The sequence below is a fragment of the Arvicola amphibius genome, chromosome 3 (assembly GCF_903992535.2).
Source record: "Arvicola amphibius chromosome 3, mArvAmp1.2, whole genome shotgun sequence".
NCBI classification, from domain to species: domain Eukaryota; kingdom Metazoa; phylum Chordata; class Mammalia; order Rodentia; family Cricetidae; genus Arvicola; species Arvicola amphibius.
Genome location: NC_052049.1, coordinates 125,772,759 through 125,799,275, shown reverse-complemented (window position 1 = coordinate 125,799,275; position 26,517 = coordinate 125,772,759). Strand labels below are relative to the sequence as shown.

The 26,517-nt window shown below is 46.5% G+C and overlaps 1 protein-coding gene across 1 annotated transcript; it reads right to left on the bottom strand.

Moving 5' to 3' along the window:
• Window positions 1-10,296: 10,296 nt before the first annotated feature.
• Window positions 10,297-11,407, bottom strand: Rpp25 (ribonuclease P and MRP subunit p25). Its single transcript, XM_038321564.1, has one exon. The coding sequence runs from the start codon at window positions 11,405-11,407 to the stop codon at window positions 10,808-10,810; it is 600 nt and encodes a 199-aa protein (XP_038177492.1). The 3' UTR covers window positions 10,297-10,807.
• Window positions 11,408-26,517: the final 15,110 nt, after the last annotated feature.

Here is a 26,517-nt window from a genome sequence, read left to right as displayed (position 1 = left end):
CCTTCTGCTAATTCGATTACATTCTGACATTATTTATCCAGGTATAGACTCAATCCAAAGACTGTCCTCCACTTCAGACATGAATCTCAAGGCCAGGCCCCTGGAACTCCTGTTCAGTCAGCCTCCAATAAACATTCCTATAACTCCTTCCTTGGGTCCTATTAATTTGATAGAAAAACTTATAAGACTCAATGAACTTTATAATCATTGTTCCTTTCTTAAAGTCCCCACTGGTTAGGCTACCCTGAAGCTCTCTGAACATTGTCTTGGTTGTTATTCATTTGCTTTTTAGTTTTTTGAGACAGGGTTTCACTATCAGCCAAAACTACACAGAGAAACCCTGTTTCAGAAAGTAAAACAAGAGCAACAACAACAACAACAAAATAATAAATACTGAACAGGAAAAAGATGGCTCAATAGTTAAGAATGCTTTCAGCTTTGTCGGAGGACTCAAGTTTATTTCACATCAGGTGGCTCACAACTGCCTGTAACTTCAGCTCCAAAGGGATTTGACATCCTCTTCTGACCTCCTGAGTGCCCCCACACAAGTGGTACACACTCACCCATAGACACATAAATAAACCTAAACTAAATCTTCAAAAAATGAAATGACATTTTGGGTGAATAAAAAATAAATAAATAAACAAATAAATAAATACATGAAAAGGGACTGGAGAAATGGCTCAGACATTAAAAGTCCTGGCTGTTCTTCCAGAGGACCCGGGCTTAATTCTCAGCACCCACATGGCAGCTCACAACTGTCTGTAACTCCAGTTTCAGGTGATCTGACATCTTAACACAGATATAAATGCAAGCAAAACATGAGTGCACATGAAAAATAAATAAAAAATAAATATATATTAAAAAAAAGTAAATGAAAGAAGAAAGAAAACTGTGACTTGATTGAAGGATTGCGAGCCCATGCTGGGCCTGTCCAAATTCTCCTTGACTTCTCTGTGCCACGTGGCCTTGAACTCACAGAGATCCGCCAACCTCTGCCTCATCACTGCTGGGATTAAAGGTGTGCACAGCTACCACCCAGTTTATAATTTTATTTTTTGGTATGGGGTGTGGTGGTTTGAATGAGAATGGCCCCCACAGGCTCACATATTTGAATGATTGGCCATCATGGAACGGTACTATTTGAGAGGGATTAGGAGGTGTGACCTTGATGGAGGAAGTGTGACACTGGAGATGGGTTTTGGGGTTTCAAAAGCCCAAGCCAGTCTCAGAGTGTCTCTCTTCCTGCTGCCTTCAAACGTGGAACTCTCAGCTACTTCTTCAGTAGCCACCATGCTTTCTGCCCTGATGATAATGGACTAAACCGCTGAAACTCTAAGCAAGCCCAAATTAAATGCTTTTTCTTTTCTTTTACTTATTTATTTATTTATTTATTTATTTATTTTTGGTTTTTCAAGACAGGGTTTCTCTGTGGCTTTGGAGCCTGTCCTGGAACTAGCTCTGTAGACCAGGCTGGTCTTGAACTCACAGAGATCCACCTGCCTCTGCCTCCCGAGTGCTGGGATTAAAGGCGTGCGCCACCATCGCCCGACTCTTTTCTTTTTTTTAAATATTTATTTATTTACTTATTATGTATATGTATACAATATTCTGTCTGAAGGCCAGAAGAGGGCACCAGACCTCAGTACAGATGGTTATGAGCCACCATGTGGTTGCCTGGAATTGAACTCAGGACCTTTGGAAAAGCAGGCAATGCTCTTAACAGCTGAGCCATCTCTCCAGCCTCTTGGTTGTTTTGTTTTCTTCCTTTTATCTCTCTGCCAGTCTTGGGATTGAAGCTAGTATCTCTCATATACTAGGCAAGCACTTCAGCACCGAGCTGTATCGCTAACTCCTTACATTTATAATGTCTCACTACCTTGCCCGGGCTGGCCTGGAACTTACTCTTTAGCCCTAGCAGACTTTCCATCTGCCTGCCTCTGCTTCTCAGGTAGCTGGGATTATAGGCTTGTGGTGCTAGGCACAGCAATGGCTTGTCTTCTTGTAGATGGACTTTTCTTTTTCACCCCTGCCAGTTCCCAAATAACCAACACAGAGACTTAATATTAATTGTAATTTTTCGACCAATAGCTCATGTTTACTACTAACTAGCTCTTATAAATTAAATTAACCAGTCCATTTCTATTTTTCTATTTATCCATTTTTTGTTTTTTTGAAGCAGGATTTCTCTATATAGCCTTGGCTGTCCTGGGACTCACTCTGTAGACCAGACTGGTCTTGAACTCACAGAGATCCTCTTGCCTCTGCCTCCTGAGTGCTGGAATTAAAGGTGTGCGCCACCACAGCCTGGTTATTATTTTTTTCTTTTTTAAAAATATTTATTTATTTATTATGTATACAATATACTGTCTGTGTGTATGCCTGAAGGCCAGAAGAGGGCACCAGAACTCATTACAGATGGTTGTGAGCCATCATGTGGTTGCTGAGAATTGAACTCAGGACCTTTGGAAGAGCAGGCAATGCTCTTAACCACTGAGCCATCTCTCCAGCCTCTAATCCATTTCTTAAATTAACCCATTTCTATTAATCCTTAATTCTGCCATGTGACATTACCTCTCTTTCATCTTGCACCTCCCATATCTTCTCCGTGTCTTGGTGGTGACTCCTCTGGCTTCACCTTTCTTCTTTCCAGTGTCCTTAGTTTGATTTTCCAGCCTAATCTTATCCTGTCCAGCTATTCACTAGTCAGCTTCTTTATTAAATCAATCATGGTATAATTTACACAGTGTCCATAGGATTATTCTATAGTACCTTCTACGGATATTTCATATAAAGAAAATCAAATAATGTGGTATTTGGCTTTATGGGTCCCCCCCTTTGTTCCAGGGTCTTACAAGCAGATCTCCAGCTTAGGTCCTCCTCAGTCTACTCTAAAGGATAAGTTGTAGGTGTGAACCACCACATCCAGTCTTAACTACCTCTTTAAAGTCCTATCTGTAGATGCTGCTACATGCTATGGTACTAAGGGTTAGGATATCTTTCTTTCTTTGTTTTTTCAAGACAGGGCTTCTTTGCGTATCTTTGGCTGTCCTGGAACTCACTTTGTAGACTAGACTGGCCTTGAACTCACAGATATCCACCAGCTTCTGCCTTCCAAATGCTGGAATTAAAGGGGTGCTTCACCCTGTCTGGCATAGGGTTAGGATTTCCACACAAGAATTTTTGAGGAACACTATTTAGCCCATAATATAATGTTAATCTGTTCTCACTCCTCACCCCGGCAGGTTTCTATTCCATTGCATTGTTGACTGAGGTTTCTCTCCTGCCGGTTCCTGCAGTTGTTAAGTCCCAGAGAAATCACACAGAGCTCTACATTAATTATAAACTGATTGGCCTAGTATCTTGGGCTTCTTATTAACTCTTATAACTTATATTAGCCCATAATTCTTGTCTGTGTTAGTCACGTGGCTTAGTACCTTTTTCAGCGAGGCAGTCACATATTGCTTCCTCTGTGTCTGGGTGACGACTGCAGACTGAATCTTCCCACTTCCCAGAATTCTCCTGTTCTTGTTGCCCCACCTATACTTCCTGCCTGGCTACTGGTCAATCAGCGTTTATTTAAAATACAAGTGACAGGGTTCAGACCATTGTCCCACAGCATTACATCAACATACTAGCTGGAAATTTTTGGGGTTTTGTTGTTGTTGTTGTTATTTGTTTTGTTTTGTTTTATTTTTTTTTTTTATTTTTCAAGACAGGGTCTTTCAGTTCTGCCCTAGCTGTCCTGGAATTTGCCCTGTAGACCAAATCTCGAGCTCAGAGATTTGCCTGCCTCTGCATCCTGAGTGCTGGGACTAAAGGCATGCACCATCACTGCCCATCTTTAAAAAATTTTTAAAAATATGTTTATTTATTGGGACTGGAATGCCACGGCTTGCATGGAGGTCAAAGGACAACTTTCATCGTTCAGCCTTCTTCTTCCAACTTGGGAGGGGAGGGGGATGGTGTCAAACTCAGGTCATTAGACTTGAAAGCAATCACCTTTTCCATGGAGTCATCTCTCTGGCCCAATGCACTCATCGTCTGACGGAGAGTTAGGGAATTCCCACTGTGGGGCTATTATGAATAGGGTGGTTTGAATAGTCATGTTTACACTTTGATGTGTTTTAGTTTATTGCAATTGTAGAAGTCAGCATAATTTCCATGGTTACAGATGCTGAGTTCAAGTTCTATCTTGAAAGCCAGAGGCAAGACAAGAACATATTATTGCTACCACTTGACATTGTTCTAGATATTCCCACCAGCACATTTGGAAACAGTCATTTGCACATTTTGTGTGTGTGTGTGTGTGTGTGTGTGTGTACACGTTTCCAGTTCTTCTGAGCATACGTCTGAAATATCACATGAGCCGTTTAGTAAGTGTTTAATTTTCTAAGGGACTGATTGGTACCAAAACAGCTGCTCTAGTCTGAAGGTTGCACTATCCATATTAGTATACAGAGACACACATTTGCGCGAGAGCCAAGTCTTTGTGGTGGTGCGCTGTCTGAGCCAGGTCCTACTCCCCCAGTTTCTGCTCAGAAACAGGATCCGGAGCACACAGTTTGTGCTTGGAGTTCTTTTGCTCCACTGTTGAAAGGTTTCCATCCTGTCTTCCAGCTCCCTAAATGAGCTCAGAGCCTGTCTCTCCCAAAATGACCTGTAGAGGGCAGCTCAGAGCAGTTCTGCAACAAGGAATTTCTCTACGGAAATGGGTATCAAATCATGACTGAGGACTGGTGGTGTTTTCAGCGACAAGCTGCTTTCCTAGCAGGTATGAAGCCCTAGATCCAAGCCCGGAACAGTAAACAAAATAAAACCCTCAAACCGCCGAGAAGTGCTGGTGCACGCCTTTAATCTCAACACTCAGGAGGCAGAGACAAGCAGATCTTTGAATTTGAGGCTAGTTTAACTTATATCTTTAAAAAATATATTACGTTTACTTATTTGAAAGAGGGCAGTTTCCTCCTTCCACCATTTGGATATCAGGAATTAAAGTCAGGTAGTGAGGGTTGCCAGCAAGTATCTTTACCTGAGGAGCCGTCTTGTAGGTCCTTAACATGAAAAGAATGAGTTTCCAGTTTAGGTCATAAAGACAGCCAGTCTCCATTGATTAGGCATTTAGCATGTCTTTTGGGCGCTGAAGAGATTGATTGCTCAGTGGTTAAGAGCACCTGATGCTCCTGTTGGAGAATCTGGGTTCAATCCCCAGCACCCACATGGTGGTTCATAACTATTTAAAACTCTAGTTCCAGGGAATCCAACACCCTCCTGACCACCATCAGACATGCATGTGGCATGCATACATGAACACAAAATAAGTCAATTTAAAACAAACCCCAGGTCTTTTGGAGGGATACAAATCTAAGCATACACCCGTAAAAATCTATTTTCCATGGTGACTCTGCATCCAAGGATCCAGATGAGCTAAGACAACTGTGGCAGAGTTAGGGGCAGATCTGGCACTGTCCATGGGGTTGGGCAACTGTGAACTTTAAAAATAATTTTGTTTATTATGTATTATTGTTATTATTATTAACGCGTGGCTGTGGGTATATGCTGCATGTATGCAAAGTGGCTCCAGAGGACAGAGAAGGTTATGGATGCCTTGCAGCTGGAGTTGCAGGCAGTTAGGAGCTGGCCTGCATGGGTGCTGGGAACTGAACTCAGGGCGCTCTGGAGTAACAACATAAGCTCTTAGCTTCTAAGCCTCCTCTCCAGCGCCAGTGATGGACGCTAATGTGACAGCTGAAGAACCTGGCTCAACAAGTCCCTGTTCATTCACTTCACAATGCTCTAATGGCTTCTTAAGTGCCAGGAAGTGGACAGGGCAGAAGCAAATGGGATTCATTCAATCACAGGAATATGCTTTTAGCAGGGTGACTGGCAGGCTAGCCGAAAGAGCGCACTGATACAGATCATACAGGGTATAGCTACAATTGCTCTCTATGAGATTCAGTCCTGTGATGGATTTTATTTCCTACCCCCTTTCTAACTCCTTACTAATTTTTTTATTTTATTTTGATAGACTTTGTTTGTTTTTTCAAGACAGGGTTTCTCTGTGTAACCCTAGCTGTCCTAGAACTCACTCTGTAGACCAGGCTGACTTTGAACTCAGAGATCCACCTGCCTCTGCCTCTTGAGAGCTGGGGTTACAGGTGTGCACCACCACCACTGGGCAGATTTATTTATTTTTATTTTATGTATATGAGTGTTTTTCCTGGAGGCAAATACACCACATGCATGCCTGCACCCATGAAGGCCAGAAGATGGTGCTGGATCCTCGGAACTGGAGTTAAGGACATTTGTGAGCTGCCATGTGGGTGTTGAAGCTGAACCAGGTCCTCTGTAAGAGCAGTACATGCTCTTGTGTGCTGAGCTATTTCTTCAGCCTCCCATTTTTTTTAAAAAAGACTTCTTTTGGGGGGGCCTTGAACTCACAGAGATCCGCCTGCCTCTGCCTCCCAAATGCTGAATTTCAAGACATGTGTGACACTACCACCTGACCACCGTAGTAGGTTTTATTGTTACCTGCTTGTACATATACATTACTATGTTTTTATTTACCCTCCTCACCACCACCACCTTTTTGTTTTCTTCTGAGACAGGGTCCTACCATATAGCCCAGGTTAGTCTCATACTCACTGTGCAGCTTAAATTAGCCTTGAACTCCCCAACCTCTTTCCTCTGTCTCCTGAGAGCTGGCATTACAGGCATGCATAAACAAGATTGGTCATAAGTTATTTTTCTTTCTCTGCAGTAGATTGATTTGTTGTGGTGGGTTTTGTTTTTGTTTGTTTGTTTGTTTGTTTTTGGTGGGGGAACTGAAACAGTTTTGGATTATTCTGTGATCTGACCACCAGCCACACCTTGTGACTAGACTGGAGCAGTGCTGGATTATTCTGTGATCTGACTGCCAGCCACACCTTGTGCCTAGACTGGAAGACGACACAACAGAACAATGAAAATGAGCTGACTGAATAAAAGCCTAAATGGAAGTCCACCACTCATCTGACCTTGTATTACATGCTTTTATGTTCCCAAATGGATTTTGATTTTGTGACCCAAGTGTCACAGGGATGGAGGTAAGCACCCAGCTGGGGGAAACATTGTCCTCCAAACATAGCTACCACACCATCATCATCAGAAGCAGCGTATTAGTGACCATTCAGATTGTGCTCGTGGACACTCCCTCAGAGGGAGGCTGGGGTTCCTTACCAGATCTTTCACTTGAGATGCCATAGCCTCTCTTCAGCACCTCTTTCCAGGGTATGCAGTCTGCTCCAAGTTGCATGTGGTCTCATGGTCTCAACAGGTGCTGGAGTATATAGAATGTATAAGGTTAATTGGAGGGGGGGACGCCACATGTGCAGCTATGGAGAAGTTGTTATCCATGACAAGGGGAGACTTTTCAGTGGTGTGGCTTCTGGGACTCACTCACATCTGCCCATGTTCGGTATGTAAACCCAATAAACTAATTGGTTCTCCAAATTGGGTGCACTCATCTCAGTGGTCTTCGCTGGTACTCTATCTGGGATGAGTAGATGTGAGGTGTTTTGAAAGAAAATGACCCTCAAAGGGAGTGGCACGGTTAGGAGGTGTGGCATTGTTGGAGGAAGTGTGTCACCATTGGGGTGGGCTTTGAGGTCTCTTTTGTTCAATATGACAGTTGACTTCCTGTTGCCTGCAAGTAGGAGGTCGCTTGTTTGTTCCCAGATGCTCAGCCCCAAAATAACCACACAGAAACCATATTAATTAAATCACGGCTTGGCCCATTAGCCCTAGCTTCTTACTGGCTAACTCTTACATCTTAATTTAGCCCATTTCTATTAATCTGTGTATTGCCACGTGGCTGTGGCTTACTGGGTAAAGTTCCACCCGGTGTCTTGTCTCTGGCAGGGCTACATGGTTTCTTTTTGACTCCGTCTTCTTTCTCCCAGCATTCAGTTTAGTTTTCCCCACCTAGCTCTACTCTGCCCTATCAACAGGCCAAGACAATTTCTTTATTAACCAACGGTACTCACAGCATATAGAGGGGAATCCCACATCATAGCACTCTTAGCTCCAGCACATCTGCCTGCACGCTGCCATGCTCCCCATCATGATGAACCTCTGAGCTGCCCCAATGAAATGTTTTCTTTATAAAAGTTGCCATGGTCATGGTGTCTTTTCACAGCAATAAAAACCCTAAAACAAGATGGTTGTTCCCCTCTACCAGGGCAAGTTTACAAAACAGGCCGGCGCTGGAAGGATGGAGGTCTCACAAGAGAGACTTCCTTTCTCTCACTTCACCACCAGTCCTCCCTGAGGTGGACACTATCTCTGAGGTGTTCTGTCCATGCCCTCTCCTTAAGCCAGGGCTTCCCAAGTTCTCACTTCAGCCTCTGTGATGGGGAGGGAGGAGGTACAGAGACATGAGCCCTTCCTTTGGAAACTGCAGGGACAGCGGATCAGTAAGGCAGAAGTGGGTGTTCACGAATGTGTGCCAAGTGATGAGTTAACACATTCATGAAAAGCCTGGGAATCAGACATGCTGGGTTTGGGTGGGGATGCAGGAAAGAAGGCCATTCGTGACTTGGTTTCCCTCAAGGGAGCGGGTTAACTTTGAAGCTAGAGGAAGCATGTCCTTCTTGCCTATCCCAGGATGTGACTCTAGGCTGGAAGGAGACTCACATGCTATCCAAAGAGCCTCCATAGACTTGCCTTCCTGACAAACCTAGCAGACTCTGCTTGCATAGTCCTGGAATCAGGGTAGTCCTCTAGACAAGTCTCCCATAGGCTTCTAGCATTCGAGAGTTCTAAATCTTATCTTTAACTTTGGAAGCCTTGTAGTCCAGGGTACCTCTGTTTCTTGGATATTTGACTATCTTATGGGACACTTTGTCCAACCTGGCCTTAAATACTATGTGTAGCCAAGGATGATCTTGAACTTTTGACACTCCTGCCTCTACCTCCAGAGTTCTGGTGTTACAGGCATGTGCCACCATGGCAAGTGTGTGTATGTGGTACTGGGAGTAAAAAAAGGAGACTTTATACACTCTAGGCAAATATTCTACCAACTGAGTTACATCCCCAGCCCAGTTTTCATTTTTTCCATGTCTCTTGCTCTATCTCTGAAAGGGGCCAACAAACGCATCTAAGTCCCTTCTCTCTCCCTAGAGAGTCCTCAAGAACAAGAAATCAAGCTGGACAAGATGCACACCTGTAATCCCAGCACCTGGGAGGCTGGGGCAGGAGGATCAGGTCCTGGGCAGCCTGCATTACATAGCAAGACCTTCTCTAAAAATAAATAAGTCAGGGGGAGGGTGAAGGGCAATGAATTGGACAGTCTGGATGACAGGACTCGGTGATCCAAAGCATAAGCAGCGATATTGGAAGGAGAGAAGAGGCCTCCCCAAGGAACCCCTCCATCAGCGGCAGGAGCCAGCCTCCTCACCAGCAGGATTTATTTCAGGGTTCTGCAAGCACAGTGACTTACAAACGTACTCTCTCCCATCTCCTTTCCAGAGGTGCTGAGTTCCGCGGGGTGGCATCTGCTCTGAAGATTCTGAGCTACATGCTAACTACACAGCTCCCCACTCCCAGCACACAGCACACCCCCACCCCCACTGGCTTGGACTTGGGCAGAGAGGCATCCGAGGCCGTTATCTCTCAACACACAGCTGTGCAGGGCTGGAGGCAGCAGCTTATCAGGGAGCCTGCAGTGATTCACAGCCCAAGCTTCTCTGCTGAATAGTAATTTCTAGCAGTGGATTTGTGCCGTCTCTCCTCCCCCTCTCCCAAGGGTGTGCTGTCCTTTTGCAGAGAGAGGGCAGTGAAGGGGAGCTCCTACTCATGAGGCTTTGTGCCTGCCTTCTGGGTAAGGATGTCTACCGGGAGGAGGGTGCAAGGTTAGAACCTTAGCATGGTCTGCCAGCCTTGGCAGGCTGCCTCCTTCAGCACATCCGTGCTCTCCCTCCTTCCCCTCCCAGAAAAGCAGCAACACTGCTTCCTTTCTCTTTGTGGGGATGCAACAGGGGCACAGACCCCTGCCCGCTCCACCATAAGTCCCTCCTGCGACATTTTGACACTGCCCAGTTTCTGTCTGACATTAAAGACTCCAAAGGCTAATAAGGCTGAAGGCAAGCATGCCAAAGTGGTTTTTGCACAGGAGGGTGGGTAAGGGAAAAAAAAAAAAACAATACTGGGGACAGAGCCATTTTCATGTTTGTTTTATTGGAAGCAAGACTCCACCAGCAGGACTCAGGGGAGGAGGCAATGGAAAGTTTTGTCCTGGGTCTCCTCTCTGCCACCATGCAAAAAAGGGGGGATGCTAAGAAGAAGGAAAGCTAAAAAGGGGAATTGCCGGGGTGGGGTGGGGTGGTTAGAATAGGGTCCCAACATTTTCAGCTTGGCCACCCTCAAGGAATCTGCTTCACAGCTTCTGCCCTCAAATCAACAGCAAGGATGATTTCAAGATCCTCAACCCTCAGTCTTCATGCAAACTGGGTGCTTTAAAAGCCTAGGTCCCCAAGAAGGCTCAAGAGTCTCTATCCACCATACTTCCCTTGAAAAAGATCCTAGTATGGCCTACAAAAAGTGGGGGTGGAGTTCTGTGGCTTCTGGTAACTCGCCCACAAAGTTTTCTCGAACTTTAGGGATCCTCTTGCCATTCCTGAGCTCCATTTCCGGTTGCCTTAGGATCAGTGCTGTCAATCTTCTAGGAACACGGACCCCTTAGAACCCAGGTATGAAAGGTGCGTGTGGATGTAGGAGTGTTGAGGAATATAAGATCCAGTCGGTCTCGGTGGCTCAGAGCCGGGAGTTCTCAGGCAGTCGGGTCCTCATTCTCAGCCCCCGGCTCAGGCTGAGACCGCTTAGCGGTGCTTTCTCCAGCAGCAGACTCCCCCAGGCTCCTCTTGGACGTCGACACCGTAGGTGGGGACGAAGGACCTGGGTTGAGGTTCGGAGGCTGGTAGCCAAGTTGTAGTGGATCCAGTGCGTCCTTGGAAAGTAGGATGGCCAGGCTCGGCACATTCTTAAGTACACTGAGACTGGCGGCCGGATCGTCAGGCGTCTGACCCCGCGTGGGCCCAGGCGGGAGGCTCTGCCACACCTCGCGTACGCTCCGGTAGCGCAGCCGCGTGACCTGGTGTAAGCCCGCCAGGCGGCGCTTGAGGATCTCGGCGCACGTGACGGTTTTGGTGGTGGCCCGGCCGCAGCCGCTGAAGACGATGGCGCGCGTGGCTGGCTGCGCCATGCTGGCGGTGGCGAAGGCCAGTAGGTTGCGGATCTTGCTGCCCTCTTTGACCCGCATGTGTACAGCACCAGGCGCCAGATCTGCGAAAGGGCCCGAGCTTGGGCTGCCACCCTCATCCCCGTCCCCCGCCGGCGCCTCCTCCGAGCGCACCTTACGGAAGTTCTCCATGCGCCGTCGTCGCTGGGATCGCAGGTTTTGCCATGGGGTCGCCTTAAGCCCGGGGCTGCATGGCCGCGGGTCGCGCCGGGCGACGGCCGGCAGAGGTTGGGATGTCGGCACCGAATGGAAGCTGTTCAGCCCAGACTTCTACTGGGTGGTGCAGCTCTACTCTGCGCCCTCAGCGCCTTGTGCTCCGCGCCTTTAGCCGAAGCTCCGCCTGGGAGCCGGAGAGGCCCCGCCCCTTGGTCCAGGCCCCGCCCCAACTCTGCGTGACTTGTCCGAGTCACAGCCCCGCCAGTCTTCGGGATCAAGCGCTGGTGCTGAGCGGCCGGGGTCAAGGCGCCAGGGGTGATTTGGGAGGCGAAGTTCCCTGAAGTCACCACCAGTCCTCCCTGAATCAGCCCTCACCTAGAAGCAACCTAAATAAAAACTATGCTTGAGGTGCAAACGGCGATTCAAACCTGGCCCCCGAGTCTTGCAGGGTTCCAGCTCAAGGGCATCCCTAGACCCCACCTAGGTAAGAGATTTTCGGACCACCTCCTGGGGCCTCGCCCCTCCAATCCTCTAGAGACCCCTCCGGCCCCCAGTATTCTTGCCTCAAGGACAGCCAGTGCTTGGTCAGCAGGATGTGGGAGGCGTTGACTGCTGCTACTCGCTGAGTCTTTTCTGGGCTCGGACCGCCACGTCGCGGCATGATCCTTAGGGACCTAGGTTTCAGCCTCGCCCCTCTTGACCAGGCCTCTAGGCTTCCGGTACCCTCACACCCCTGAATTGCAGAAAGTGATGCGCTAGGCCAACCTAAAGTGAATGGGTAAGAGAACAGGAGACCATTTCTGACAAGGCGTTTGTTCTTATAGTAGTGCCTGAAAGTCCTGTACTAGAGCTGCACGCATTCTCATCTGCCAGGCTCAGTCCCTGATAACGCCGATTCCTCACTTCCAATTCCAGGTGGAATTTCTTGCCAGTCAGCCTTGATTCCTAGAAATCCAGAGGGTTCTTTTTGCTAAAAAGAGACTGAGAGAAGGTTTTGAGAGATGGGAGGAAGGGTGGAGTGGAAGCTTTGGGGGAATTACGGGAGTGTTGGGTGCCCTCTGTAAATTCCTTAGAACTTAAGTAGAAGCTCCGGCTTTGCTGCGAAGTGAGATGAGCAATAGAAATCTAAGGCTACGGACGAAGGACTGATGGGACGAAGCAGTTTTAAAAAGGAGTGACCCTCTAACCCAGGCCTGATACCATGCCCTTAGGTTTCCAGCCCGGCTTCCACAGAATTCAGGAAGCCAGACGGACCTGTTAACCTGTTAACGCGGCAAAGGAAGAGGCACCTAGGACTGTAGGGAGCAGGTGATCCGGAAGTATCAGTATCGTGAGCATAGTGGTGCCCGCAATGGGCACAGTTTTAGTCTAGATATAGGACTGCCCAGTCCCCCCTCCGTTTCCTTTTAACATCTGTGGTGACAGTTCTCGGCCTCCCGCAACTCAAAACACCGGGTTCCCCATCCCTTTTTGGTGGGTGTCAGCAGCACCTGGACTTTTTTTCCTTAAGTGTGAGTGACTGACTCCAATCTCTTGCTCCCACCCTAGGAGTGTGCCCCGAACTGGAACTCTGGCCTGCACCCAGCTCTTGCAGGCTTCACGGGGAGGAGCAGGTTCTGGAGGCACCGCCTTGGGAAGACACCAAGATTGCAGAGTACGCGGGTCACAGTCAGTGGTGGGGCACGAAATCAAGGCAGGAACCTGAAACTGGGAACTGATTCAGAAAACCACCAGAGAATTTTACCACCAGAGATTTTTACAGGCTCCGTAGTTGTGTAGCCTACTTTCAAAGTCGGCGGTTTCGGATTGGCCTGAGAAAAAGTTCCAGAAAGACTATGTAGGAATGGGCTAGTTGGAAAAGAAGCGAGCTCTGCATCCCTGGGAGTCTGCAGGTCTGGGTTAAAATAACTTGGAGGAGATGAGGACAGGACTCTGTAGTTTGGAAGACCTGGGGGCTGCGGGTTTATTCCGTGAGGAGGGGGCGGTTGTGCCTCCACCCAAGCTGGCACTCAAGGACACCGCCATCCACTCCCAGTAACACCACTACCCTCTGCCATAGACTCCCCCGTTCTCTTTTTTCCGGAGTCTGCAGAGGGAAAACGCAGAAAAGGCCCGGTTCCCCACCCGCGCGTCGCTTCCTTTCCCGCTCCCGCTGCAGCACTTAAAATGTAAATGCACATCGTGATTAGCCGCGGGGTCGCTAATTACAGCTGAAGCCATTCATTACGCTGTCAGCTCGCTCCGTCGCCCGCCGGCTGTGCGCTCCCTCCCGACTAGGGAGGGGTGGTAGCGGGGGAAGTGGTGGTGAAAGGATGCCGGGACTGCGCGTTGCTGGGAAGCCGAAGGCCGGGTACCGGCAGAGGGGCGGTGAGCTGAGGAAACTGGTTGGACCGTGAAGAAACGGTGATGGCAAAGGAAGGGGAGAAATGCGGGAGGCAGGAAGAAAGGGGACTAAGAAGCGAGGAGAAAGGGAAAGGGGTAGTGTGAGAGAGAAGAAACCGGGATGGAAAGAAGGCCAAAGGAGAAAACGTGAGAAATGGGTAGGAACCTTCGGGTAGGGGACAGACGAAGGTCTCTCGAGGGAGGGCGGAGAAGCTTCAACTTGGGGAAAATGGGTAAATAAAGGTACTATCTTTGTTGCACAGGACACCCCAGTTGAAAAGGCAGTCAGGACAGAATGCTGAAAAAGCTGGGTACCCGCCAAACCCTGAGGATACGTTTGCATATGTAAATGTATTTTTAAATACTTACAAGAAAACTGCACAGTGGCATCTGTTACCTCTGCATCCACATCCAGACTTTGTTGCTCTCTTTAAGGAAAGGATTACAAAATACGAATAGGAAATTAAGGAAGCAGAAAGTCTTGGGAAGAGTGTATAATTGAGGTACTGACCCCACAGTCCAAGCTTCTTAGCCTCTTTCTGCCTCTTGTGACCTTGGACAATTGACTTAACCTTTGTGCCTTGGTTTGTCACCTGTGAAAAGAGGCTAATTATAGTAACCTGCTTGCTGTGCTCCTGAGTTCTAGGGGCATATTGGCTCTTATTACTTTTCATAAGTTGTGATTAAAATAAAATTTAAAATTGCAAAAGGAAGGACAGGAATGTAATTTGGTTGGTAAGAGTGCTTGCCTAGCATGCACACGGCCCTAAGTTTGATTCCCCAGCACCACAGAAACTAACTGTGTTGGGACATGCTTGCAATCCAGGCACTAAGAAGGTGGAGGTAGGAGGATCAGAAGTTCAAGGTCTTCCTTCTCAATATAGCAAATTCCAGCCATGGCTAGGCTCCACAAGAGTCCATATTTAAAAAAAATATGTAAAAGGCAGATGAGGGGAAACCAGACTGCTTGGGAAAAAAAATAGAGGTGGGGAAAGCCTTAGATATAGCAGCTAACCCAATATGGACACCAAACCCAGGAGCTTGAACCAGCCTGTTCTCTATAAAGGTGCTTGCCAGGGCACACTGTCCTCTGGCTCCTGGAGCAAGAAAGAAAAGAGGTCCTTAATGCAGGCAGATCTCTGTGAGTTCAAGGCCAGCCTAATTGACAATAGAGAGTTCCAGGTCAGCCAGGGCTAGGGCTACCCAGTGAGACCCTGTCTTCAGATAAAAAAAAGAAAAGAAAAGAAAAGAAAAAAGAAAAGCGTTTTGAGAAAAGGTCTCAATTTGTAGTCCTTGCTGGTCTAAAACTCAAAATTCTCTGAATACCCTCTAGATTGATTGCTTCGATGACTAGAATATTCAATCCATACCTCCTAAAACTCTTTTTGTATTTTTAAACACACATGTGCAGGACTTGGTTCTCTCCTTCTACCATGTGAGTTCCAGGGAAGCAAACTCAGATCATCAAGATTGGTGGCGAGCACTTTACCCACTGAGCCATTTCTTTGACCCCCAAATCGTAAATGACATGAGCTACCCAGGCCCGGAAAGGTATGGGTTGAGAACCAGGTGTGGTTCTCATATAGAGGTTCATGCCTGTAATTCTGGAGAGAAGGCAGAAGGACCAGGAGTGTCAAGGCCAGTCTTGGTTACATAGCTAGAAGCCTGGGATACACCAGTCCTAGCTCAAAACAAGCAAAAACGGGGCTGGAGAGAGGGATCAGTTAAGAGTACATGCTGCTCTTCTAGGGGCTTTGAGTTTGATTCCCAGTATCCATGTCAAGGGGCTCACACTACCTTATAGTGCATATGACCTGAAGTCACTGGCCTCCGTGAACACTTGTAAACATGGGCACCTGTGCCCATACAAAGACATGTAACTAAAAATAAAATAGCTTTTTGAGATAGGGTCTTTCTATGTAACTCTTATTGTTCTGGAACTTGTTGTCTAGACCAGGCTGGCCTTAACTCATAGAGGCCTCAGCCTCTGCCTGCTGAGGGCTGGTATTAATGGCATGTGCTACTACTCCCAGCTAATTTTTTATATTTATTTATTTATTTTTAAAAAAGAAATAGGGCTGGAGAGATGACTCAGTGGTTAACAGCACTGGCTGTTCTTAGGACCTGGGTTCAATTCCCAGAACCCACATGGCAGTTCATTACTGTCTGTAACTCCAGTTCTAGGGGATCTGACGCCTTCACACAGACATACATGCAGGCAAAACACCAATGTGCATAAAAAATAAATAAATCTTTTAAAAATGAAATATATGGACTGGCTTTGTGGTTTTCAGGGTGAGGAAAATGTATTAGATATCTGCTATTGAATAAAAAACATGCCCCCAAATTTAGCAGCTAAAAACCATCAACATTTATCATGTCACACAATTTCTGAAGGTCAGAAATCTAAGTTCATTTTAAAAGCATGGACCTCCCGACTCAGCATCTCACCTGAGGCGGCAGGCAGGCTGTTGACTAAGCTAGGCATTAACTCCAAGCTTATCTCCTGTATGTTGGTTATGGGCCCGTCCCATCTCCTCCACTAGCCCCCTCATGGTGTATCAGAGATGGGAAGAGCAAAGACAGATAAGAGAGAGAAAGAGAGAGAGAGAGAGAGAGAGAGAGAATTCAATTAGTTAGGAGGCATCTTAGCCCACATTGAAGGAGAATTAATTCCCTTCTTGAAAGGAAGGTATTAAAATTTATAGATACCCCCAAATCCCCACAGATCTGGAATGTCTGCGAAGCATATTTGGGAGGGAAACAGGAATTAATTTGTGGAAACAAAGGTGTAGGTTTCCCTGAATCAGGAAACTGAGTTTATTTCCTGACATTCGGAGATCATTTTCATGGACACAAATGTGGTGTATTTTGCAGGGCTCTCCTGGGGGTTGGGTAGGACTACAGATAGCAGAGCGCTATCAATTCAGCAGAGCCATAAATGATGCCTCGAGGCAGAGGTGGCCAAGGAGGACAAGGGGCTCTGTCTGCTGGAGTCTAGGCTTCTCCTTGGCCTGCACTACAGAGTCTCAGCCCAGAGGCAGTGCTCTGATTTCATCTCTCTGTTTGAGCTCATCCTGTGGCTCACCTGATCTTGCCTCTGTTCATTGCCTCAGGACCAGAACTAGGTTCTCCCTCCTCTGTTCCTGAAGTGTTCCTGTCTCTGGTCCTGAAGTGTGGGGGCTAACTTGCATGGAGGTCTGTGGGAGGCAGAAGGGGAGGCAAGTGCAGTCAGTCATATAACTTCCTTAATCTCTTCAGTAATTTGATGCTGCTGGTTCTTCAGCCATCTTTCCAGACTCCAGAGGCAGATACATTAAAGAGCCATTCCTGTGAGTAAAGTTGAGTCTCCAGAGGAGAGGGCTGGGCTTCCTCAACTCACAGTGTGGCAGAGATTGATCGATCTTGAACTTTCCATCCTCCTGCTTCTGGCTCCTGGGTTCTGGCATGCATCAGACTTAGTGGGTGCTGGTGATCTAACCCGGGCTTTGTGTATGCTAAACAAGCACTCTACCAACTGGGCTACATCTCCAGCCCTGCTTATTGTAGCCCTGGCTGGTTCAGAACTCACTACGTACAACAGGCTAGCCTTGAACTTTCAGGGCTCATTCTGGCCCTCCCTCCTGAGTGCTGGTATTATATATGTGTGCCCCACACTAGTCTTGCTTCCTATCTTTGGAGCAGCTTGGCCCTCTGAACAAAATCATACTCCCAGCTCTAAGGCAGGAATGGAAAACAAAAGAATCAGGATGTTTGAGAAACCTTTGGGAAAAGGGATGGAACTGGTAGTAAGAGTTTTCCTTTCTATTGCTATGATAAATTATTTTGACAACGGCTGGAGAGATGGCTCAGTGGTTATAAGTACTTCCTGTTCTTTCAGAGGGCCCAAGTTTGGTTCCCAGCACCCATGCTGGGTGGCTCATGGTTGACTTTAGTTCCAGGAAATCCAACACCTTCCCCTGGCCTCCTCAGGCACCCATGTGCGCCTGACATCCACATCCACATAAAGAATAAGTAGTTACACACAGCTTTAATCCCAGCATTTAGGAGGCAGAGGCAGGCGGATCTCTGTGAGTTTGAGGCCAGCCCAGTTAACATATTGAGTTCTAGACCAGTCAGAGCTGCACAGTCAGACCTTGTCTCAAAAAACCGAACCCAAAACACACAAACAAAAAAATAACCCATTGAGTCCAAACTGGAGTTGCCTGTTTCTGCACGACTGTGACCATCCACTCCAGCATGGAAGCCTACCTGCAGCCACACGTACCCTCCTTCCCACATAAGAGAAAAAGTAACTCCCTTTCCCAGCAGCTAGCAACTGCCAGAAGCTACTCAGCTGGGGGAGGGGGGCTGGGGAGCTCTTGCCTTGCTCCTGCTAGGTGACTGGTTTGGTCCTGTGCAGATAACACAGATGCAACAACCAGTCCACGACCAGAAGACAGCATCTCCCGGCAATCTTCCCGTCTTCCAGCTCTTACTCTCTTTCTGTTTTCTTCCACCATGTTCCCTGAGCCTTGGTGGGGTTCCAATCAAACTTTATTTATTATTATTGTTTGTCTGCACATGTTATGGTGGTGCACTGTGGACGTCAGGGAACGACTTTGTGGAGCCCATTCTCTCTGTGGAGCCCATTCTCTCTGTGGAGGAGTCCATTCTTCTCTCTACCCCATTATGTGTTCTGGGGACCAAGCTCAGGTTATCAGGCTTTTGAGATAAGCCCATTGGCTGCTGAATCATCTTATTGGCCCTGTTATTTTATCTATGTAACTATGTATCATCTATGTATCTATGTATCTATCTATGTATCTATCTATGTATCTATGTATCTATCTATCTATCTATCTATCTATCTATCTACTTATCTACATAGAATCTTATTTAGCCCAGGCTTGTAGTGATATTTCATTTGTATTTTAATAAATAAAGTTTGCCTGTAGTTCAGAGAGTAAAGCGTCACCACTGGTCAGCCTTACAGACCAGGCAGTGGTTGTGCACACCTTTAATCCCAGTAGCCACACTAGTTTGCCATAGAAACTAGGCGGTAGCGGTGCATGCCCTTAATCCCAGCACTAGACAAGAATGTAAGACAGGAGGCGACAGCTCTCACACAAAGCCTCATTTTGAGATTTCTGGAGGCAGGGTCACCATTTTGGACTGAGGTAGAGGTAAGAGCCAGTAGCTGGCTGTTTTGCTTTTCTGACCATTAGGTTAAATCCTAATTTTGTCTCTGTTTCTTTTATTAATCGTGCTACACAGGTTGGCCTGGAATACCTTACATAGCCCAGGATGAATTTGAATCTCGGATCCTCCTGTTTCCACTTCCCAAACGCTAGGATTACAAGAATATGTTATCACACCTGGTTTTATGTGGTGCTGGGACTAGAACTCAGGGCTCCATAAGTGCTAGGCAGGCACTCTACCAATTGGGTCACAAAGCAAATGGATTTCCAGTTCAGGGTCAGGACAGGCAGCATAACAAGTTCAAGGCCAGGGTTTGCCAGGTTTTACTCTACACAGTAGGACTGACTCTGAAAAATAACAGCAACAACAACAAAGTCCTGGGGCCTGGAGAGACGGCTCGGCTGTTATACAGAGAACCTGGGCTTGACTTCCAGCTCTTCCATGCAGTTCACTTTGCCTGTAGCTCGAGCCCAAGGAGATCCAACGTTCTTTTCTGGCTTCTGAAGGCACCAGGCACACACGTGGGGGGGGGGGCACAGACATACATATAAGTACAACATCCTTACACAAAGTCAGGAAAATATATTTTAAAAATAAAAAACAAAGCAACTCGCCCAAAGGAAATGATCACAGTGCCTGTCTCTTAGAACTGTCACACGTGCTCAGCTAGCCAGAGGCCAGGACACCCTTCTTTTCAGACAGACTGCATCCCTGGCCCACAGGCTTAGCTGGGGAGCAGTGAAGCTTGTAAGCAAGCCTGGAGTACTGTTTTCATTTTTCTAAGGCAGGGGCGGGGAGTACAGGATGGAGAGAGAGAGAGAAAGAGAGAGAGAGAGAGAGAGAGAGAGAGAGAGAGAGAGAGAGAGAGAGAGAGAGAGAGAGAGGGTGAGGCCTAGCAGGGGGCCTGGCTCCACTGGGTGTCCAGAGCCTGGGCCCAGCTGCTTTTGGCAGGCTGGAATGCAGGCCCAGTGCTTTTATTTTGATTGCGTGATTGACCATTTTCTGCTTCGTTTCAATGTAGAGTGACAGAATCAGCTTTTCTCAGTGCTCTATGTTTAGCGCTCTCCTTCACATCCTGTTGAGCCGGGCTCATGATAAACAACGTCATTTCACCGCTGCACAGACCGCAGACCCTGAGGGTCTGCTGTACTGCACCTGCAGAGGAAGCAGCTCTCTCATAAACCATCCATGCCACCCCTGTCTCGAAGCCTGCCACCCTAGAACACAGTCCCAAGGCCAGCTAGATGAAGCTGGGTTCCTCCCAGTTCAGGAGGATACTTGGTCAGGCTCCCTTTACAGCAGTGAGTGTCCCCAGTCGCCAGCAGGTAATTAATTGTATTTCCTTCTCATGAGTGAAAGACGAAGTTAATCAAACCGACTGCTCTGAAGAAAATCACCAAGCACCTTAACCTTTTCTGGTAGACAGCATGTTTTATATATTCCAACAATGGGGGAAAAAAGCATATTTTGTTTGTGGAATTCTTGGGAGAATTCTTTCTGTCCCCAGTGTTTGCTGATTAATGATCTGCCCAGTGGCTTTTTCCACCACAGGAGAGAGACGGTTTTTGTTTTAATTTTTTTTTTGCTAACTCCTATTGCGTGTATATGTACACTATGATGCATGTGAATGTCACAGTGTGCATGTGGCAGTCAGAGGACAGCTCTCTGTAGTTGTTCTTTCCTTCTACCTTTATGTGTATTCCAGGAATCTAACAGTCTAACTCCGGATGCCAGGCTTCCATGGCAAGTACCCTTTACTGTGGAATCAATCTGCTGGCCCATTTTTTAAAAATTTACCTCTCTCTCTCTCTCTCTCTCTCTCTCTCTCTCTCTCTCTCTCTCTCTCTCTCTCTCTCTCTTGTGTGTGTGTGTGTGTGACTACACTATCCTTTGACTGTGTGGATCCCAGGGATCCAACTGAGGCTGGGTAACAAGTGCCTTTACCCACTGTACTGGTTAGCTTTTGTGAACTTGCAGGACCTAGGAATTGCCTCCATCAGGTTGGTCTGTGGGGGATTTTGTAAATTAATGATTGATGTGGGAGGGCACAGCCCACCATGGATGGTGCCCTAGTTGGGCAGGTGGTCCTGGGTGGTTTAAGCAAGCAAGCTGAGCAAACCGTGGGGAGCATGCCAGAAAGGAGCATTGCGCCATGGTCCCTGCCTCTATGCCTGCTTTATTAATTCCCTGACTTTCTTCCATGATGAACTGTGATCCAGATGTATAACCAAATACACTCTTTCCTCCCCAAGTTGCTTTAGGTCGTGATGCTCATCACAGCAATAGAGAGAAACTAGAACATCTGCTGAGCCATCTCATTAGCCCTCTCCTTTTTCATGCAGGTCTTGTGCAGGCGGTCACAGCTGCGATGTGCTCATCATAGCAAAGGTTATGACATACCCAGAAGACCCCAGACTGTGATGCTCTCCCCAGCCTCTGACTCCACCGTTTTCCCACATGTAGTAGGAGCTGTGGGCCGCTTCCCGCCACCTGGCTCTTGGCCGCCTGGCTAGCTTATGCCCTGAAATAACAACACACAAATTGTATTCATTTAAATACTACCTAGCCCATTAGTTCTAGCCTCTTATTGACTAATTCTCACATCTTGCTTTAACCCATATTTAGTAATCTGTGTAGCACCACAAGGTGGTGGCTTACCGGGAAAGGTTCAGCATGTCTGACCTGGCGACTGGCTCCATCGTGTCTGTCCCAGAGAGGAGAGGCATGGCGATTGCCTGAAGCATCTTGCCTCACTCCCAGCATCCAGTTCTGTCTACTCCACCCACCTATGTTCTGACCTATTGGGCCAAGCAGTTTCTTTATTAATTAACCAATGAAAGTCCTCCATCACCCACACACTCTTCTTTGATTGTTGTTTTTGTTTTTCTTGTGGTGTCTGGGATCAAACCCATGGCCTCACATACTAGACAAGTACTCTACCACTGAGCTAGCTCCCACTCTGGGGTAATGACTGGATGTCTCCAGCTCTCTCATTCTATCCTCAGGAGAGACAGCAGAACTTCTGCCCAGGAAACAGCTGTTCGGTGGTAGCCACAGGTCTTCCCCAGCGTTGTGGACAAATTGAATTTGGCCAGAAGTACTGGGTTCTGGCCCAGTGATATATTTTTTTCCTGAAGTACAGGTGAGCTAAACAGGCCCAGTATTTTTTTTTTGAAAAGGAAACTTTTCAAGATTTTTTGGCAATGATTTCAGTTTTTTTTTAATATTTGTATATGCCAAAGTTTCACGTTGAATTTCTTTTCTTTTCTCTCCCCCCTATTTTTTCTCTCTCTCTCTATTTCTTCTCATTTTTTTCTTGAGACAGCATTTCTCTGTGTAGCCATGGCTGCCCTGGAACTCACTCTGTAGACCAGGCTGGCCTCGAACTCATTAAGATCCACCTGCCTCTGCCTCCTGAGTGCTGGGATTAAAGGCAGCACCACTGCTCAGCAAATGTTTGCAATTCTAACTTGTTACTTTTACCTCAGTAACATTTCAGGGAAATAAACTGGAAAAGCCATTCTGTTCAAATTTTAGCTGTATAAAGCAGCCATCTGTTACACTCACAAGTTTCTGTGGATTGGGAATTTAGGCAGTGTACATTGAGGGTGGCTTGAATTTTCTCAGCGACATCTGAGGTTTCAGCTAGGAGATGCCAAAGCTGGAAGCTATAATAATCTACATGCCAGTTAAGGTTGTTGGCTGATGCTGAGGGCTGAAGCTTCCAATCTGCATGTAGGCCTCCTAATGTAGTATTCTGCTTGGATTCCTTTGAGCTTCTAATGGCATGCCTGGACGCAAAGTGTGAAGAGTTGGTGAGAAAGCAAGAGCCGTTCACACGGGGAATTGTATGAACCAGCCTCGAATGTCATAGGTAGAATGTCTGTCACATTCTGCTCATGAAAGATAGCAGAAAGCTTTGCCCAGGCTTGTGGGGAGAAGGAGTAGACTCTACTTTTTCTTCTTCTTTTTTTAAATAGTAAAATATATAATATATTTATAAAATATAAAAATATAAGTATTTGGATTTTTTTGAGACAGAGTCTCTCTATGTAGCCCTGGCTGTCCTAGAACTCTCTATGTAGACCGGTCTGGCCTCACAGAGCTCCACTTGTCTCTGCCTCTGCCCTTGGAGTGCTGGGATTAAAGATGTGTGCCACTACACCCAGTAATTAAAAATACTTTTCACATTAGTTTAGTGTATGCGTGCGTGCGTGTGTGCGTGTGCGTGCGTGCGTGCGTGTGTGCGTGTGTGTGTGTGTGTGTGTGTGTGTGTGTGTGTGTGTGAACAGCATGCCATTTGGAACCTGGGAATCAGACTCAGGTCACCAGGCTTGGCAGCAAGCACTTTTACCCACTGAGCCATCTCACCTGTTTTAGACACCACTTAAAATATTTTTTCATGAACAACACATTTTTTTTAAATTGATTTTTAGTGAGCTCTACATTTTCTCTGTTCCCCTCCCTGCCTCTCCCCTCCCCTTCAACCCTCTCCCAAGGTTCCCATGCTCCCAATTTACTCAGGAGATCTTGTCTTTTTCTACTTCCCATGTAGATTAGATCCATATATGTCTCTCTTAGTGTCCTCATTGCTCTCCAGGTTCTCTGGGATTGTGATTTGTGGGATGGTTTTCTTTGTTTGATGTTTAAAAACTACCTATGAGAGAGTACATGTAATAATTGTCTTTCTGGGTCTGAGTTACCTCACTCAATATGATGTTTTCTAGCTCTATCCATTCGCCTGCAAATTTCAAGATGTTGTTATTCTTTTCTGCTGTGTAGTACTCCATTGTGTAAATGTGCCACATTTTTCTTATCCATTCTTCGGTTGAGAGACATTTAGGTTGTTTCCAGGTTCTGGCTACGAAAAACAATGTTGCTATGAACATAGTTGAGCACATGTCCTTGTGGCATGGTTGAGCGTCCTTTGGGTATATACCCAAAAGTGGTATTGCTGGGTCTTGAGGAAGGTTGTTTTCTAATTTTTTGAGAAATCACCACACTGATATCCAAGGGGTTGTGCCAGCTTACATTCCCACCAGCAATGCAGGAGTGTCCCCTTTACCCCACAACCTCTCCAGCATAAGTTGTCATCAGTGTTTTTGATTTTGGCCATTCTTTCAGGTGTGAGATGGAACCTCAGAGTTGTTTTGATTTGCATTTCTCTGATGACTAAGGAGGTTGAGCATTACCTTAAGTGTCTTTCAGCCATTTTAGATTCCTCTGTTGTGACTTCTCTGTTTAGGTCTATACTCCATTTTTTTTTTATTGGATTATTTGTTCTTTTGATGACCAATTTCTTGAGTTCTTTGTATATTTTGAAGATCAGACCTATTTCTGATGTGGGGTTAGTGAAGATCTTTTCTCGTCTTGTAGGCTGTCTTTTTAAGAATTTATTTTCTATGTGTTTTTCCTGGTGCCTGAGGAGGTCAGGAGTCAGATCCTTTGGAACTGTAGTACAGTTGGTCTACATAGTGAGTTCTAAGCCAGCCAGGGCTACCTAGTGGGAGCCTTATCTAAAAAAAAAAAAAATGATGGCTCATTAGTTAAGAGCACATGTTGCTCTTCCAGAGGATCTAAGTTCAGTTTGTAGTATCTACATTAGGCAGCTCACAACCACCCATAAACTCTAGCTGAAGAGGATCTGACGCTTCTGGATCAGTGAGTACTCAGACACATGGCACATGCCCACGCGCACACACCCACACAAGGAGAGAGAGAGAGATAGAGAGGCAGAGAGACAGAGACACAGAGACAGAGACAGAGAGACAGAGAGACAGAGAAGAAAAATGGATACTTTTTTTTCAAGACAGGGTTTCTCTGTGTAGATTTGGAGCCTGTCTAGGTTGGCCTCGAAGTCATAGAGATCCTCCTGTCTCTGCCTCCTGAGTACTGGGATTATGCCACCATGCCTTTCTTTTTTTTTTTTAAGAAGTAGTGTTGGAGAGATAGCAGTCAAGAGCACCTGCTACTTTTGCAAAGACCCAGTTAGATTCCCAGTGACTTTGTGTAGACGGAGGCTGCTGGTTCATTTCCTAACTGCTCAGACCTGAATAGTCACACAGAAGCTATATTAATTACAACACTGTTTGGTCAATGACTCTAGTGTATTCTTAGCTAGCTCCTACATCTTGGATTAACCCATTTCTGTCAATCTGTGTATCACCATGAGGATGTGGCCTACTGGAAAGATTCTGGTGTGTCCTAAGGTTCTGGTGTGTCCTTCTCCTTCGGCAGCTACATGGCACCTCATTGACTCTGCCTACTCTCTCTCTATATATCTCTGTTCAGATTTTCTGCCTGCTTTGCTAGGCTATTGGCCGAAACAGTTTTATTCATTAACCAATGGTAATAAAACATATTCACAGCATACAGAGGGGAATCCCATACCAACTAGGCCTCAGAAACAAGGTGGAGCTAGTGAGATGGCTCAGTGGTAAGGGCACTTAGCCATGCCTGATGACCTCAGTGGTAAGGGCACTTAGCCACGCCTGATGACCTGACTTCCATCCCTGGGACCCATATGGTGAAAGGAGATAATAAGCTCCTGAAAGTTGACCTCTCTCCTCCACACCCATGCTGTGGCACGTATAGGCACACACATTAAAAAAAAATTTTTTTTTTGAGACAGGGTTTCTGGCTGTGTAGCCCTGGCTGTCCTGGAATTCACTCTGTGTACCAGGCTGGCCTTGAACTCAGAGATCTGCTTATCTTCCTCCCAAATGCTGAGTGAGACTAAAGGCATGAGGCACCAAAGCAGGCAAAAATGTTTTATTCTTTCATAATTTCACTTACATTACATACTTTGATTATATTATCCAGATTTCTTTTCTCAACATTTATTTATTATGTATACAATATTCTGTCTGTGTGTATGCCTGCAGGCCAGAAGAGGGCACCAGATCTCATTACAGATGGTTGAGAGCCACCATGTGGTTGCTGGGAATTGAACTCAGGACCTTTGGAAGAGCAGGCAATGCCCTTAACCTCTGAGCCATCTCTCCAGCCTTTATCCAGATTTCTAAGTTTCAGTGTGTAATAAAGCAAATATTGGTTGGTATAACCCGCATTTGAAAAGTTCTGTGACATCAATAATTTTTACAAATCTACACTGGGGAGACAGGAGTAATTGCTCAGCAGTTCAAAACACTTGTTGCTCTTGCAGAGGATTTAGGTTTGGTTTCTAGCCTCCATACAGTGGCTTGTAACTGTCCAATTTCAGGGGATCTGATGTCCCACCACCCAGACTAGACGTTTAGAACAGGAAATAACTAACAGACAAGCTTGCCTAGGGACCTGAACACACGACAAAGCTATGCACCCAACTAGCTATAAAATAAACGGGAAGTAAACAGAGATGAACCCACGTGGCTTTCAACAAGAAATAGATAAACTAAGTGGCAGAAGGAAAGATAGCTTAGATGATATACAAGATTATATCCAGAGAGAGACAGCGCCGGGGCAAGCGAGAGCCAGAAGGGCACTGGGCAACTCTGTGCCTCGTGGACGAAAATCAACTAAAC

Coding starts and splice junctions, on each gene's coding strand:
- Rpp25 (XM_038321564.1), bottom strand. CDS start 11,407: ATGGAGAACTTCCGTAAGGTGCGCTCGGAGGAGGCGCCGGCGGGGGAC.